Source organism: Paroedura picta, chromosome 4 (assembly GCF_049243985.1).
Source record: "Paroedura picta isolate Pp20150507F chromosome 4, Ppicta_v3.0, whole genome shotgun sequence".
NCBI lineage: Eukaryota > Metazoa > Chordata > Lepidosauria > Squamata > Gekkonidae > Paroedura > Paroedura picta.
Window position 1 is genome coordinate 40,763,510 of NC_135372.1, and position 18,134 is coordinate 40,781,643.

General features: G+C 44.9%; 1 protein-coding gene across 11 annotated transcripts in view; it reads right to left on the reverse strand.

Annotated features, from left to right (window-relative positions):
- The window catches only part of PRRC2C (proline rich coiled-coil 2C), an 80,865-nt gene that overhangs the window by 54,000 nt on the left and 8,731 nt on the right, over positions 1 to 18,134 (reverse strand). For all 11 annotated transcript variants that reach the window (XM_077332587.1, XM_077332584.1, XM_077332583.1 and 8 more), the window contains exons 2-6: positions 10,887 to 11,037; positions 5,782 to 5,959; positions 4,398 to 4,507; positions 3,200 to 3,337; positions 2,160 to 2,401 (exon numbers count right to left, since the gene is read on the reverse strand). In XM_077332587.1, coding sequence (XP_077188702.1) covers positions 2,160 to 2,401; positions 3,200 to 3,337; positions 4,398 to 4,507; positions 5,782 to 5,959; positions 10,887 to 11,001 — 783 coding nt within the window. In that variant the 5' untranslated portion in view covers positions 11,002 to 11,037. The remainder of the gene's footprint in view (positions 1 to 2,159; positions 2,402 to 3,199; positions 3,338 to 4,397; positions 4,508 to 5,781; positions 5,960 to 10,886; positions 11,038 to 18,134) is intronic.

Here is an 18,134-nt window from a genome sequence, read left to right on the forward strand (position 1 = left end):
CACTGCTTAAACTCTTTTATTATTATTTACTTGAATTTAACGTTACATCACCAACATATATATGTTACACAACTCACAGATGTTGGCCATACAATCTGCCAATATATTCTTAAATGCACTAAATGGCTAAATAGAGATCTAAAGATGGTTAATTATAGACAACCATGTCCCCCCCAGCTGTTGCCAAGTGCTGAACTCTCTGTAAGAATGTAATTTTAACCAATTAAAAAACCGTACTTTACTTATCAAATCATTCCAAAACACTCAGGCAATTTTTAGATTCCCAGTGTCTCAGAGACCACTGTAGCTACAGAGACCATGTATAAGAGAATAACTCAGATCAATACGACTGGAGATGGCTTTCGGAGATGTAATTCTATATTATGTTATTGCAGTCCATGCTTTATTATTATTATATATTATATTATTATTATTATAATAATAATAATAATAATAATAATAATAATAATAATAATAATAATAATAATAATAATAATATAGCTCGCTGCTCCCGCAAGGCTCGCAGCAGGTTACATACAATAAAACACATAAAACCCCTAGTACAATAAAATCCTCATGAAATAACAAGCCCAATCAACCCACCCGGTCCAAGTGGCTGCGGGAGTATACAACTTGACCTAATCAGGGGGAAGGAATAACAACCGGCAGAGTAACCCTAGTGTGGGGGGGATTACCTGAAGATAAAACATCAATTTTTGACATTTAGGATAAAGATACAATTGATTAAACATTTGCCCAAATTTTCTATCAAAGTCAAACTCAGACAGAATGCATATCCTTTGGATAAAACAAATTTCCAGGCATCAGCTGCGATTTCTCTGTTCAGGGACTTGTTCCTCCTAGCTTGAAAACATGCACACTATCCTTATCTTCAGTGATTAACATGTTTGAAATCCTACAATATACAAGACCAGCCTATTGTGCCTGTAGGGCTTCAAGCTGAGAACCAGATTGACTTTCAGCAAATAAAAAAACCTTTTAGCTTGAAGATAATAAAACATAGAAATATAACCATTACTCTTCTGTAGGACCTCTTCAAAAGTTATTGCTCATTTTCCCAAAATCACTTTACACCTATCTAGACCAGTTCCTTCCCCACTTCTTACGGGAGCTAGATTTAAACCGTGTGCCATTTCCATGTCCCACGGAAAACAAGCAAGAGGAGAGACAGAGCTTATTATAGTATTTTTATGCTGTGATTCCACAAATACTCACTGATCCAAGTATGCTTATTTTGGAATACCACTAATTGTTGCTATTCTCAGTCCTTCCTCCATGGTCCTTTGCCTTATTAATGTTCGTTATAATGCTCTATTACTAACAATGTTGCTGTTACTAATAAAGTAATTTTAAAAACCATCATTTTAAGGGGCATTGTCAGAGCATAAAGGAGAAAAGACAAACTAAATCTCATGCTATTTATGCATTAAACAGAGTACCCTGTGGGAACACACCCACACACAAAGAATTTATTTGCTTTTCTTAATGTTAAATTGCCAGTTATTTTTACAAATGAAAATACGACATGAGATAAGGACGGTTCAAAGTGGAAGTACAATAAGGAAAAGAGAACCTATCTAGAGGCTATAAATACAAAGTCAATAGTCTGAAATATTATACAATATTTTGTAAGTAGTTCTAGAAATGTATAAAGAAACTGAAATTCCAATATGTATTGCATCAATAATCAAAGAACCAACCAAAATGGTCTCTAGATTTGTGCCATTTTCAATGAATATTTTTGTCAGTGGTTGTGTCCTCCTATTGTTAATTTCAAAATTTAAAAGTTTTCCAATATGAATCAGTATTCCCTTCAATATTCAATTGCAAACAGGTATAAATTGTGTCAAATCTTCATCTAACAGTATAAATTGGCATTCGGCTCACAGGTACGGGGAAGCTTGTCAAACTACTGACTTTGAATGTATAGCCTCGGGATAGGTTCTCTTTTCCTTATAGTTATTTTTACGAGCCAAAGCGAAACATGACAAGAGCATATTATAGAAAGTGGAACCTGTCATGCCATGATGACCTCCCTCCCATATATCCCATCCACAGATTCCTCCTTTCCCTTCCATGGTTTCTGAGATTAAAGGAAACAAGCCTTTGACTACAAGATCTTCATCAACGTTACTTACATAGGGTGGTATCATTGCTCTGTACTGGGGAATCATCCCAGGCTGCTGCTGCCCATTCACTTTGGGCTGAGGAGGCTGTGCTATCCTTACATCCCTCTTCTCTGGAGCCTTGAGGCCATCGTTCTGTTCTACTGATACAGGCACATTATTATCTTCTTGACCAGGAGGTTTTGCCTCTTGATCCATCGGTGAGTTTGGAGAGGTCAGATTCCTGCCTCCACCTTCTCTCCAGCTAGCAACATCTGGGTTGAGAGAGTCAAGAGAGGTCTTATAAATTGGGTTTCTGATCATCAGTGAAGTCTGTGCTGCATAGAGAACATGCGTCAGTCCAGTTTTACCTCCTCATTCCCCAGCCAAAACCCCAAAGAACTTCCAATGACAGAGGAAACTACCTGAAGACACAGCAAATCTACAACCTGAGCTAAGAAATGCTTCTGCAGGCCAATGACGCTGCTGCAGAAGAGTAACTGTAACTAAAGCTTGACTCATGCATTATGACAAATGGCATCTTCCATGCTAGATCTCCTCCCCATGCTTGAGAGAACCACGTTAGCTGTTTGCCTGTACTTTGGGTGAGCACAGCTATGATTGGGCATACCTAATACCTGAACCAAATGAATAAGTAGTGACTGTGACAACCAACTGATCAACGTTGCCCAATGTTTTAAAGAAGCTCAAGATTCACCAGCTCTCTCAAAAATTTTAGCTGAACACTGCCAATTTAGTTGCCTACTGTACTTAATAGGTATAATTTGAACTTGAACGGCAAAGCTACTGGCTAAAATAAGACAATGCAAGCCAAATTTCTATTTAATCTGGAACAAAAAGGACAGGACTGCCCTTTCAGAGATTTAAAAACCATTATCTGCATTTGTTTACTGCACCTAGCAGATTCAGGTTGTAATCCTATGTCAGAGAGTCAGATTTTCAAAGCACAAATTGTATCCCATTCACATACTATTTTTCACGATACCTACATAAGCCAGAAAGCAAGGAATGCTGTTTGCTTAACATCATTCCCATACTTCATGTATACCTACTTTGCGGTCGTAAACTGGGCCCGGGTCCATACGGCTCTTCAGCTGCCTCCTTCTCTTTACCTGACTTTTCTTGATCTCCGGCAGCCTGCAGGCTAGGAAATTCTTGCTGGAAATAGCTATTTACTGGAACTCCAGGACCTAAGACAGTTGCAAAACAGTCAGCCATTAATACTCTAGATTAGAAAACTCTATCTACAATGAGGAAAATTCCTAAACCATTCAGAGCTATGCTTGCACTCTCTCTCAAATAATTTCTTCTCAGATAACAGACTCTGCTTCTTCAGTATTCTTACTAGTCACGTCTCTTCATGGTGGACTGCGCTATAGTAAGTTAAATCAAAGGGGCACTTTATAAGCAAAAGGACAGACATGTTATAAACAACTTTAGGCAGAGATCAGCGGCTATTAGCTATGGTGACTAAGGGGAACTTCCACATTCAGAGGCACTAGGCATCTGAATCTCAGATAGGAGGCAACTTCAGGGAAAGGTCTCGGCCTCTATGCCCCATTTCTGGCCCTCCAGAGGAACCGGTTGGCTTGCCACTGGAAGCCGGGGGAAGCAAAACTGTCCATGAAATGGCTCCCACCCATCTGAATCTAAAAAGTCAGCTGCAGACCCACATTGCTCAGCTGTTCGGTATAAAAAGGTAAAAGGTAAAGGTATCCCCTGTGCAAGCACTGGGTCATGTCTGACCCTGGGGGTGACGCCCTCTAGCGTGTTCTTGGCAGACTCAATACGGGGTGGTTTGCCAGTGCCTTCCCCAGTCATTACTGTTTACCCCCCAGCAAGCTGGGTACTCATTTTACCGACCTCGGAAGGATGGAAGGCTGAGTCAACCTTGAGCCGGCTGCTGGGATCGAACTCCCAGCCTCATGGGCAGAGCTTTCAGACTGCATGTCTGCTGCCTTACCACTCTGTGCCACAAGAGGCTCTAGCTGTTAGGTATAAATGGCCCAAACAGTCAAAACTAGAGAAAAATTCTACTAAATGTTTGGAGGTTCCGAACTGGGCCAAGTTCATGCTGAATTCTGGCTCATGGACTGGTTCTTGTGCCTGTCCGTATTAGTTTCCTTGCCTGAAACCAATCACTTTGTGTTCCATTCCCCCCCCCCCCGGTCCATCCTAAAATGCAAAAATACAGGAATGCAAAGCAGGATTGCTGCCGCCACAGCTCTGGCCCACCTCTTCTCCCCTTACCATCTCCCTGTCCACCTTGCTTGGTATTGGCCCAGGATTTGGCAACAGGTGTTACTTCTGGAGGAGCAGGAACTACAGGCTTTGGCTGGGTCTGTGGCACTTCTGGCGGTCTGAAAGCAAGAGGACATTAGATGTGAAGAACCAAGCCTCACAGCAGCAATGTTTCAGAAAGTAAGAGTTTAAAAAAGCATGTCAATCGGCAATGGAGAAGCTCAACAGACAGAGCCTTGAATCAGTTTACAGCAGTGAATTCCCCAACTAACTATTCTTCTCTCTGAGATCCTATTCTAGGGCAGTCTGGAAGAACCTGCTGATCTGGGAAGTCTCTATGAATCTGACATATATCGAGTCACAGAGCTCTCCTTTAAAAATCATTCAAGGGAGGGATGGCTTTATCTGTTCATAATTTAGTTACAAGAGATTTTTTTTCCTTGTAGTAACCTCCCTATATTTATTACAAAGCCTGTGCTGCTGATTTCCTGACCGTACAGAAACGTTAAGCCCCAAGACATCTAAGGAAGAAAAACAGTTGCAATAATGACCTCGCCAATGATGAGACGAGGATCATGGGTAGCAGACCAATAAATCGGGGGACAGGAAACATGAGGTAAGCAGCAGGGGGTATAACACTGTGAGCTTGAGGTCAGGCAAGAGAACCAGTGGAGATGCTCCTTAAGTGACCCAGCCTTGCTGTCTTGCTGTTGTTCTCCCCATGAAAGAGTGGCATGAAGGAGGCTGCCCTTGCTCTCTGGCACATATACAATCGCAGCAGGGCCCTTCAAAAAGGAGTAAACTAAAACTGCTCCACAATCCAAACATTAAAGACAACAACTCAACATCAGTTCTCCCATGATCCACTGAAGTATTCCCAGGGCACATGCTACAGTTCATAGAATCTTTAAACCGCCCGTGGCGCCGTGGGCGCCACGGACTAAATAAATGGTTAAGGGGCCTTGAGGTGGGCTTTGTCCGTGATGATGAAGGGTCCGGATTGGACCCTTCCTCACGACAGACAATCGGAGGGATCAATTGGCAGGCGCGAAGCGCCTGCCGATTGGTCCCTCCGATTCCCAGCCCCAGCAACTGTGAGCCACACACAGCGCGGCTCACAGTTGCTCCCGGCCTGACGCCGAAAGAAGCCCACCGCTGACCAGGCCGCCGCCCCTGACCAAGCCAGCCACCGCTGAAACACCGACGCCGAGGAAAGACACCCACCCACATTAAGTGCCTAGCACCCGCTGCATTTAGCTGCAGCGGGCTTGATTACTAGTCATAGAATAATAGAGTTGGAAGGGACCTCATGGGTCATCTAGTCCAACCCCCTGCACTATGCAGGACACTCACATCCCAATCACTCATCTGAATGATCATCCATTTAACTTACTTTTCCTCTTCATGTTGCTCTTGTTTAGAAGCCCATCCTGTGCCGTCTTTAGGCACAATGTTTATGTTAGGATCATTGCCTTTGTTTTCTGCTTTCAGACTGGGGAGGTTAGCAGGGGGAGGCATTCTCCGTGAAATGGCAACTTTCCCAAGACTCTGTAATCCATGGCGTGTGGCGACTGTATACCAAGGAAAAACATTTTGAACAATGAATTTATGTTCACAGTGAAGTGGCTGTAAGAAGTTCTGCATAGAAATGCTATTCTAAGCAAAATTCATAAGGTTAGAAAGCCCTAATGAGTTTTTTTTTAAACGCTCATTCCCACTCTACTATCACTTAAAAGCTATAAGGGATATCCCTTCCCACCTAGGATGGGCATACTGATCAATGGATTGGTTAAATATTGTCCACTGAATTCCTTTTATGTGACTGCAGTCAAATATCCTCTGAAGCCAAGAACACCATAACATAGATGGCAGCTTTCCTCTTTATTTCACTATGGTATCATGTTAGCAAGAGAGGGTTTCTTGGTTGAGCAAGTCCCATAGTCTGGGGCAAATTTCACAGGAAAGATTCTCCTATTGGCTACCTGCTATAATTTCAAGCATCTCCAAAAAGGAAACATTGGCTAGCCTGCTTTGCACAACAGCATTTTAAAACTAGCTTTTTAAATAACCACCTACTACTTGGGCTTGCTTTATTTTCCGGAACTTGTTATTATTATTATTATTATTATTATTATCTTTCGATTTATTGCCCGCCACTCCCTTACGGCTCGTGGCGGGTTACAACATTTTAAAACCCCCAATAAAATCCATTAAAAACCCTCAGCAACAATTACAATATAACATTATCGGTTAGCAAGCTAACCTGGCAAGATAGGCTAATCAACCTCCCCCTCCTACTACAAGCAGGTGGAGAGGGGATACTGATGGTACTAATACCCAATCTCAATCCCGGGTCCCGGGTCCCTGGGGGGGGGGCATAGATGTTAGCCTCGTCCTCAACCGTAAACCTGGCGGAAGAGCTCCGTCTTGCAGGCCCTGCGGAATGATGGAAGATCTTGCAGGGCCCGCAGCTCTCCCGGGAGCTCATTCCACCAGGTAGGGGCCAGGACCGAAAAGGCCCTGGCCCTGGTCGAGGCCAGGCGTGCTTCCCTGGGGCCGGGAACGACCAGCAGATTTTCTCCCGCAGAACGTAAGGCTCTGCGGGGGGCATAGGGCGATAGGCGGTCCCTCAGGTATGTGGGTCCCAACTCGCGTAAAGCCTTGAAGGTTAAAACCAAAACCTTGAACCGGATCCGGGCAGCAATTGGCAACCAGTGCAGCTGCCTCAGCACTGGCTGAATGTGAGCCCTCCAAGGTGTACCAGTGAAGACCCTGGCAGCTGCGTTTGCACTAGCTGGAGTTTCCGGACCAAGGACAAGGGAAGGCCCGCGTAGAGCGAGTTACAGAAATCTATTCTGGAGGTGACCGTTGCATGGATCGCTGTGGCTAGGTGTTCGGGGGACAGGTAGGGCGCTAGTAGTCGGGCCTGGCGAAGCTGGAAAAATGCCTGGCCCGCTACTCTTTTGACCTGCGCCTCCAAGGTCAGGGAGGCGTCAATGATCACACCCAAATTCCTGGCCTGGGACGCGATGGTAAGGTGCGTCCCTCCCAGGGTGGGTAAACGCGCTTCCTGTTCCCGACCCCTACGTCCCAACCACAGGACCTCCGTCTTGGAGGGGTTGAGTTTCAGGCGACTCTGCTCGAACCATTCTGTCACCGCTTCCAAACATCTGGCAAATGGTTCCGGGGGAGAGTCCGGGCAGCCGTCCATGAGGAGATAGAGCTGGGTGTCATCAGCGTACTGGTGGCAACCCAGCCCAAAACTCCGCACCAGCTGGGCCAGAGGGCGCATAAAGACGTTGAACAATGTGGGAGAGAGGACTGCGCCCTGTGGGACTCCACAAGGAAGTCTGTAGGGGCACGAGAGCTCATCTCCCACTGCTACCCTCTGGGTCCGGTCCTGGAGAAAGGAGCGTATCCAGCGTAAAGCTGTGCCCCGTATCCCCGTTTCGGCGAGGCGGTGGACCAGTAGTTCGTGGTCCACGGTGTCAAAAGCGGCCGACAGGTCCAGAAGAACCAGCACTGCCGACCCGCCTCTATCCAGCTGGCGACGGAGGTCATCCAACAGGGCGACCAACACCGTCTCCACCCCGTGGCCAGGTCGGAAGCCAGACTGATATGGATCGAGTGCCGAAGTTTCTTCCAAGAATGCCAGGAGCTGGTCTGCCACGGCCCTTTCAACTACCTTGCCCAGGAATGCCAAATGCGACACCGGGCGGTAGCTGTCTGGGTCCCGTGGGTCCAGCGTGGATCTTTTCAGGAGAGGGTGAACCACTGCCCCCTTCAGCTGCCCAGGGAACTCCCCGGAATCCAGGGAGAGATTGATGATATCCCTGAGCTGGCCTCCTATCCTCTGGCCACCTCCCTTGAGGAGCCAGGATGGACAGGGATCAAGGGGGCAAGTGGTCGCCCTAACCGAACCTAGCAACTTGTCCACTTCGGGTAAAGAGAGCCGTCTGAAGCCATCGAACGTCACCTCCAAAGGCGGCCAACGGGTCTCCAGTTCATTTACTGTATTAACTGTGGCGGGAAGAGCGCGGCGGAGTAACAAGACTTTGTCCACAAAATGGCTCGCTAAAGCCTCGCAGCCTAGTTCCAATTTACTACTATTTTGGCGCCCCTCAAGGGCGGTAAGAGTTCTAACTGTCCTAAATAGTTGGGCCGGGCGAGAGCTTGCGGACGCGATTTCCGCGGCAAAATACTCCCGTTTTGCCACTTTCACCGCCATCTCATACGCCCTCATAAGCGTGCGATGAGATGTTCTCGTAGCTTCGTCGCGAGTCTTCCGCCACACTCGCTCCAGTCGTCTCACTTCCCTTTTTCTCTCCCGGAGCTCCCTGGTATACCAGGGAGCCCGTTTGAGTCGAGGGCAGAGAGGACGTTTAGGGGCGATCTCATCTATAGCAGCCGATAGGCGTGACTGCCAGTCCGCCACCAAGGCCGCTAGTGAGTCGCCAGGAGGCATCGGGTCCCGCAGAGCATTCCGGAATCCAATTGGATCCATGAGTCTCCGCGGGCGGGCTAAAATACGCCCGCCGCCCAACTGGGGAGGGGGTGGCATCTTGAGCCGGGCCCGCAGGGCGTAGTGGTCTGACCACGGCACAGCTAATGCTGTATTGTTGGGAGTTCTGGGCTGATCCAAGTGTTTTCAGGACAAAATGCAAAGTGGTGTCAACCAACATTTGCAGACACTCACCTAATGCCTTTGAAATCACACAAATCCACTGGATAAAATGGTTCTACTCCACTAATGGTGCACTCTTCCTCCAGCAAGAAAGACATAATCTGCTGATACGATTGTTAACCTGAAGAAAGCCTTTGGATCCAAACCACTATTTCCCAATAACTGCCAATTTTTTTTGTAAGACATTCCATTTCCTTGCCAGCCAAGTGAGGTATAAAAAACCCACAGTACTTTTTCCCCCTTACATTAATATTGATTACAGAAATTATTGAAACCATCATGATCAAGCGATGAGTATCTTCACATGTATTTACTTTGCCTATCGCATACCTAATGTGCAGAGTAAAATACAGCAGCAGCTACAAATTCTGTAATTAAAAAACACTGCTGGCTCCTGAAGAAGACTGGCTCCCTGAACTTCTTCCTTGCCAGTATTTTTACCTGTCCTCACAATGTTAAGCTTGCATGCCAACCAAACAGACTTGCAGGGTTTAGAAAAAAACAATCTTGATGTTAGCCTCTCAGGTGCTAATGCACTTTTGCTCTTTTCTACTGCTAAAAGGTAAAGGTATCCCCTGTGCAAGCACCAAGCCATGTCTGACCCTTGGGGTGACGCCCTCTAGCGTTTTCATGGCAGACTCAATACGGGGTGGTTTGCCAGTGCTTTCCCCAGTCATTACCGTTTACCCCCCAGCAAGCTGGGTACTCAGACTGCTACAGACAGACTAAAATAGCTACCCATTTTGATGATCTTTATATTGGTCTTTAATGTTCATATGGGTCTTTTTTAGGTCTTAAAGTTGGAAATTCAGAATCATAGAGTTGGAAGGGGCCATACAGGCCATCTAGTCCAACCCCCTGCTCAACGCAGGATCAGCCCTAAGCATCCTAAAGCATCCAAGAAAAGTGTGTATCCAACCTTTGCTTGAAGACTGCCAGTGAGGGGGAGCTCACCACCTCCTTAGGCAGCCTATTCTACTGCTGAACTACCCCTCTACACTGCTGAATTCCCCTCTACTCTTTCATTCAGTATGCTAGCTTTTATTTTATTTATATGTATGTTCGTGATTTTTACGCCACCTCACTTCGACAATGGTCTCGGAGCAGCTAAAATCATTAGCCGAGCTAACTGGGGAGGGCTAAACAAATATAATAATAATATTAATAATAATTATTATTATTATAATTATTATTATTAAAATTATATACAAACTTCCCTAAAATTATTTAAAACAATTTACTAATTACCTAAAGCTCCTGATAAGACCGCTCTGTCACAAGCTCCCCATGAACGTGGGTTCAAGTAGGTTCAAATTCAATTATATTCCCTAGGATTTAGATGGAAGGTGTGAGGTACAAGTGGGGCGGCCCATTACTGACATCGCAAAGTGCTGGCATTAGCCTCAACCATACGCCTGGTGGAAGAGCGCCGTTTTACAGGCCCTTCGGAACTTTGAGAGCTCTAAAACAGCCCGGATCATTCCACCAGGCTGGCCGAGGCCAGTTGCACTTCTTTCCAGCTCTTGCCAATGTGGCACTGCAGTAATTGAAGAAGACAAAGTATACAGGTGTACACAAGTAGAGAACATAAGGGTGGTTTTGTCATAGATATGAAGTAGGAAAAGTGACTGGATAGCAAGAAAAAATGGCTTCACATTGAATTCAAAGCAATTAACTGATATCTAAGCATGCGATAAAATGATTGTTAGTTGTAAATAGTGAGTGCCATTAGGTGAAATACTTTCATCATTCAAATGAGGATATCGGCAGTGATATTTCTAGCATACAAGATAAGCTCTGTGCACTTTACATACCTGTAGCCTTCTGTGTTTCCAGAGTCTTTCCCTTGTAAGTATTAAATAGACTAAGGGTAGCATATTTGGTTTTTCCATCCTTTGCTTTTGTGCTCTGCCCTGGCTTTTCCGACATTTCAGTTCATTGAATCAGGAACTCCTTTGCTTACCCCTCAAAATAAAAGGAAAAGAAATTACTTAGGCAAAAAATCTCTACAAGTGTCCACTGATAACAAGAACCAACATGTCAATGTTTATCCAGACATTTAAAAATCTGAGGACAGAAGACTGCAATAGGTAAAAATTCTATGGCAAGGATCCCAATTTTGTTGAGCCTTTGGGCACTTTTAGAATTTTGAGTAGTGGGAGCCATTGCAAACTGGCTGCCATGGGGAGCATTTCAGAATTTTTGTTTCTTTGGGACTATGGGGAACTACCATTTAAATACATATAATTTGACAGAAGGTGGGTTTTGGACTTTTCCTAATCCCCCTCACCTTGCCCTCCCCACACATAATTAATATGGGAATCCAATTCTGGATCTCTGATAGGGGAATCCAATACTGCATAGCTCATACTGTTGGAAACAATAGATTTCATTTAAGAGAAGTGCATGTAGGAGGAGTCAGTGCATACATTCTGGATGCTACAGGTACTAAGAAGGTGGGGTGACTTTCCTTGGCTGAGGCAAAGGGACCATCAATGCTCCATCTCCCCCCTCACCTGCCATTCTCAAATTTACTTTCAGTTCTGGGACTGAGCGTTCCCTCATTTCCTTTCTGCAAGGAGTATGTGCCTGGACCAAAAGAACTTCTGAAACCCATGGCCTGACTAGGATTGCCAACAGCCTTGGAAAAAAATTAATACACTCAATCAGATGTAATTTACCCGGTGATGCTATTTCGTGACATGAAAAGCTTTAACTACCCATTGCCACACATTAGAGCAGGGGTAGTCAAACTGCGGCCCTCCAGATATCCACGGAACGCTGGCAGGGGCTCATAGGAATTGTAGTCCATGGGCATCTGGAAGGCCGCAGTTTGACTACCCCTGCATTAGAGAGACAAAGCATTTTTCTTCAAGGTTTTTGGCAACCCAAAGCCTGATATTACACACCAGCAACTATATAATATTACACACCAGCAACTATATGATATTACACACCAGCACAGCATTTAAGCAGTTTGATTATTTCACACTGCAAAAGAGTAATTCCAGACAAATATGCTAGTATTAACTGATGAAAGACCATTTATTCATGGAAACTACAACTTAAGAAGACAGGAAAGTCTCAATCAACAGCAGAAAAACCTCATTTCATGCTATTAAAATATCCAACAAGCTGTTCAATATACCAGACTATCACCACTAAACTACTGCCTTATAGCATTATGCTCTCCACCATCGGACACACGTTTATTAGGACCCATTAAAGGGTTAGAAGTAGAGAGCAGCTTTAAGTCTTCTTCAAGCTGGATATTAAATAAAACAGCATAATTGGGATTGGGAGGAAAAGATGCTGTTGGGTAGGATAGAAACACAGGCACAAGCCATCCTTAAATTACCATTGAATTGCTCAGAATTATCGGGCATGAGGTTACATGATTTCAAATTCTTGGCAAGACCTCACCCTGTCACCTCAGGCTTGGTGCAACCTGGACTCGCAACAAACCCTCTCACGTTGTTTGCTATTATGTTTCCCTAAGCCAACTATCAATTATGTCTATTAAATGCATGAAAAACGTTTAGACATCCATGGTTTCTATTATTCTGTAACCATGACAATCAAAGAGCTAGAAACAGAGCTCCTTAATTTAAACTAAAACACGCAGTCAACTCTCACCCATTAGGATAACAAGCTCAGTTGTTCTTTCAGAGAGATCAGATCTAACTGGCGTGTTTTCATGACATCATTTCAATTTTCCCATCTCTGTCAATAATTAATTTGGGTCGTTTGCCAGTGAAAGTAACAGTCAGAGGGACGAGACAATGCAAGCCTTATACTTAAGCAAAGGCATTACTGAAACGTACCGCAGGATTCGCGCAGTACAGAATTTGTTCGCATACAACGTTCACAGCATACACAACGAAACTGCCCCAGAGAAATCTTGTTTCTATGTGTGGGGATCCCCATCTTCTGGATTAAGGCCCAAAGTCCAAGCACCTAGAGTTGCAATCATTTGACAGAGGGAAGCTACTGCCAGGTGTGAAGCACAAGCAGCCAGCTGTATCCAATGGTAAGCAAAAACTGAAGCATAAGGAGTGGGGGGGGGGGGGGAGAAGCATTTTGTGACTGTTAAGAGGTGCTGAACAACAGAGCAGCCAACTGCTGAATCATTCATAGCTTGGCCGTGGCATAGTAACCAGGTAAGAAACTATGGCTTGTGAGCTGGTACACAGACCAAGTGTAGTTAACCGGTAAGTATGGTATTTCTGGAGCTGATATTTACCGTTAAAAAAAAAGCTCTGGGTTTTGCTATCCAGTCCCCGTTTAATGATTGCATCCTTCCAGTTCTGAAAATGTCCTATGAATACACATCACGCTCCAGAGCATTACAAGTAGTCCGTCCTCCCCAAGCAGAGAATGCAACAAAGACATAATGAGCCTTGGTGGACTTGCCAGGCTGATGGCCGCTATGAATCTTGAGGGATTTCCATCTCCCTGCTACAGCAATGGGGAAACTGATGCCTCCATTGGGGTTTCCTGGCTAAGAAAATGCTCCAAGTCTGGTAGAGCATGCTCTTTCAAAAGCCGGTGGGAGGGGAAGACGCAGGCAGAGTGTCCTCAACTGGAAGCTTTAGATCAGGGGTAGTCAAACTGTGCCAACAAAAGTACGTTTAGTCAAGGCTATGGTATTCCCAGTTGCAATGTATGGCTGTGAGAGTTGGACCATAAGGAAGGCCGAGCGTCAAAGAATTGAGGCTTTTGAACTCTGGTGCTGGAGAAGACTCTTGCGAGTCCCTTGGACTGCAAGGCGAACAAACCGGTCAGTCCTAGAGGAGATCAACCCTGACTGCTCTTTAGAAGGCCAGATCCTGAAGATGAAACTCAAATACTTTGGCCACCTCATGAGAAGGAAGGACTCCCTGGAGAAGAGCCTAATGCTGGGAGCGATCGAGGGCAAAAGAAGAAGGGGACGACAGAGAATGAGGTGGCTGGATGGAGTCACTGAAGCAGTAGGTGCAAATTTAAATGGACTCCGGGGAATGGTAGAGGACAGGAAGGCCTGGAGGATCATTGTCCATGGGGTCGCGATGGGTCGGACACGACTTCGCACATAACAACAACAACAAGTCAAACTGCAGCCCTCCAGATGTCCATGGACTACAATTCCCATGAGCCCTGCAGTGGCTCATGGGAACTGTAGTACATGGACATCTGGAGGGCTGCAGTTTGACTACCCCTGCTTTAGACAGTCACCAGTGCTGGAGTTGACATCCACCCAAATACTCCTGTAATTCAGGGAGAAAACTTGACTACTTTCTGGCACTAGGTTGGGATGTTTGGCTCTTTTGAATGCTGTCTGTTTAGAAATCCCTGGAGCAGTGTAAGGATCAAAGGGGTGGTGACGAATTATGGGGCAGTGGAGGGGGGGAGGCAGCACTCTTGACACTTCCTGCTGGCACTGTATCTTCTTAGTGAGAGATGTTCCAAGTTGGCTTGCCATTGCCTGCCTCTGGGTAGTAGGAACCCTGGACTTTCTTGGTGGTTTCCCATCCCAGTGTTGACCAGGGCCAACTCCACTTAGCTTCCTGAAGAAAATGACAGCTTTGGAAGGTGGGCTGGATGGAGTCATATTCCTGCTGAGCTCTTTCACCTCCACAGACTCTGTCTTTCCCAGGCTCTACCTCAGATCTCCAGGAATGTCTTAACCCAGGGTTGCATCCCTTCTCCAAAAGTCTCCATCATTGGGGGGCTGGAAAAGCCTTCTGCTTACTCCTGGCCATGGGATTTTCCATTGCTTGTTTCTCTCTCTTTTTCTTTCCCCATATTTTCCCCCATGAGAACCCAAAGTGGCTTTTACAAAGACCTTATATATTTTTTTCCATACTAAAATATGGCTGCTGAACAACTAAAAAGGAAGACAATATATTGTGTTTTGAATTTGAAGTAGACATAGCATAAGGAAAGAGGTGTGTATTTGTATTTGGGGGGGGGCACTAGCGATGTGACTTGGGAGCCGAAGGGGACTGCAGCCTGAAAAAGATTGGGAGCCACTGGTTTAGGCCATGAGACATGGATCTTAAGAACTGTTTTCAGTTGGTTTCAGTCTTCTTTTGCTTCCCTTGGGGAAGTTGAACCTTCTTCTTAGGAAGAAAACTGGCAGAGTTCCACAAGGTTCTGTACTCTCACTCACTTATATTTTTAATATTTATGATATGCCATTAGATGAGATCATTCTCGTAACACCCAGTTATACATTTCTTTAATTAAGCTCCCCAAAGGAGCTCTGAACTAACATCTGGATGATGCTGAAGGAATGAGGAAAAACAAGCTGATATTCAATCAGGACAAGATGCAGGTGGGAAAAGTTGAACTGCTGGAATGGACTGACCTGATGGTTTTTGATAGATGGGCAGCACCTCCTTTTGTATGCAAATATACAATGAGTTCAAAAATTGCCCTTCCTTCTAGACTCAATTCACCTGACTATGCTAGCTCATGCTCCAAGCTATCCTTATCCATCCATTGTTTCTCTTAATATTTATGAAACAGCCTGGGGGGTGGAACGTGTCCTGGGTTTCCGAGTTGGAATAGGGCCAATCAGGGTGCAAAGCTGACCGCACCCTGATTGGCCCTGCCCCTGCAGCTCTCACCCTCCATCCCCGGACTCTAACCTTTTTGCTCTCAGACGCCTCAGTGCCTGGAGCCAGCAGCAAGTAAGGAGAGAGGGCGAAGGGTGGTGGTGGAGGGCCTGATAACAGAGGGCCTCCCAGCCTGCTAAGCAGGGCCTGCTAATGAGCTCTGTCCCAGGCCTGCTAATGAAGTTGGCCGGCCCCTGCCGGCCCCACTTGATCTGGCTGCGAGCATTACAATGATTCACTTGAGTCTGATGGGAAAGTATTTCTCACTTTTCCCATATTTTTGATTTTTAAAAAAAATTCTCTTAATGTGTTTTATATTTCATTCACAGCGGCTTACATAATTGGACCAATAAAAATATAATAATGAAAGGCATCAGATTAAACAGCACAAAATATTTCAGCTTAAAGCCTGCATATTAATAAAGGCCCTGAAACGTAAGACAGAGTGGGACAAATCCCAGGTCACCAAGTAATTTCAGTGTAGCACCTACTATTCTCAGCAGTACACAGCACTACCTCTCACAGGGGTTGCCACAGGTGAGGGGAAGAGCTGCCCTTGGAATTTAACTACCTTAAACTAGCTCACAGACTCTAGGGATGATAAACCCAACTGCCACCACCAAGGTGGCACCTTATGGGAGGGGGAATACCTTGGCTTTCCCCCCAGATTCTGTACAAGAAGAACCACAACTCTCTAAATTGTGTATGTGCGTGTGAGTTGTGCTGTATAGCCAATACAAGGAGCCACGGGCTAGACAACCGCTCCCCCTCCCATAAGGTCCCTTTTCTTAGACAAAAGTGGAAAGAACAGTCAGAAATATAATAAAGGATAAAAGTAAGATTGTCAAGACCCTAGGCCACTTCATAGAATCTTGTTCTAATTCAAAGCTCTAGTTCAGGCAGCAGTCTGTAGAACATGGAAAATTCCTGCTCACTGAGCATCGAGACCAAGCTGATAGTGACTGACAGGGAGATATAAGGGAGGATGAGAAGCCATTCACAGGTTTCTAAGCATTCCTAAACATTTCAAGGCCACACTCAGCCTACACATTCCATCCAGCTAACGCAAGGGTTTATGGGAGCTTGTTACCTGAATCTGACAAAACTGAAGAACACCAGACACTAATTCCCAATCTCACCTGATTGATTTCCATCTGATCAGCAACACCTATAGTCAACTGGGTTATATTATATTACATTTAATTGGCTAACCTAAATCAAGCCAGAGTACAAAGATTCTTCATTCTAGCTGGGTGTGTTTAGCCATCACTGGGATTTAGCTCACTTCTTGGCCTGGCTTTGGATTAATTTTGACTGTGGTGGTCCAGGATAGCTGAACACCTGTTGAATGCAGACTTTGAAATTACGTTGATTCTACCTTAGCTATCCTCTATATTTGAAGAATCATGGTTTGTAAGTATCTAGGACTATTGTAATATTTAATCCTCCAGTTCTTTGCTCCTGTTTGTATCTTCCAGCACATCTTTTAAATCTTTTAAATAACACAATAATTCTATCTTGGTTTCTGCATTTGGGAAGCTTCAATCTGAATCCCATACTTTGGCCCAAGTTGGTTACAGCTACCAAGGTTACTTGTTATAGGACCCACACCCTTTGTGAGTATAATAATAGAATCAGAGTCCAGTGGCACCTTTAAGACCAACAAAGATTTATTCAGGGCATGAGCTTTCGAGGGCAAACACTCTTCGTCAGACCTTTGTAAGTGTATAATCTTACAGGGTTGGTTTCCTGTTTAGACCCTGAAAGAGGTGTCCCTGTTGTCTGACTACTGAGTTGTAAAAGAACTGGTAGCAATTATATTACTGATGAGGTGTGAAGATTCACACTTCAGCTCTCTTTCCTTCTGACAAGGATCACAGATCACACATAAATCCCTGAGAGATTTTAAAGAACTTTTGCACTGACTTCAGGCAGAGCACTGTAGTAAACTTACTGAAAGGATACTAAGTATAACGCCTAACCCATCTAGCTTTCAGTGGTTAAGACTGATGCAACCACCCTTCTCCTTGAAAGAGAAAAACAAGGCCAATAAATTCTTTAGCGGTTTAACAAAAATCTTTCTCCCCCAGCTCTCACTTGTGCTCCTTACTAAAAGAACCTTCACTGACACAGCATCTTTTCAAGGCAGCTTTACAGCAGGGGTAGTCAACCTGTGGTCCTCCAGATGTCCACAGACTACAATTCCCATGAGCCCCTGCCAGCAAAGGCTTGCAGGGGCTCATGGGAATTGTAGTCCGTGGACATCTGGAGGACCACAGGTTGACTACCCCTGCTTTACAGCATTCACTGGTGACAGAGCAATTCAGTTCTGAACCAGCGGCTTTCTAAATATGCAGTTAAATACGCAATTAAATGGAACACTTAAAGCAATAATGAGCAATCAAGGAGAAGTTAAGTCAGAAGGTCAACTTTTGTTGTGGTATTGACAACCAGTTACTTCTC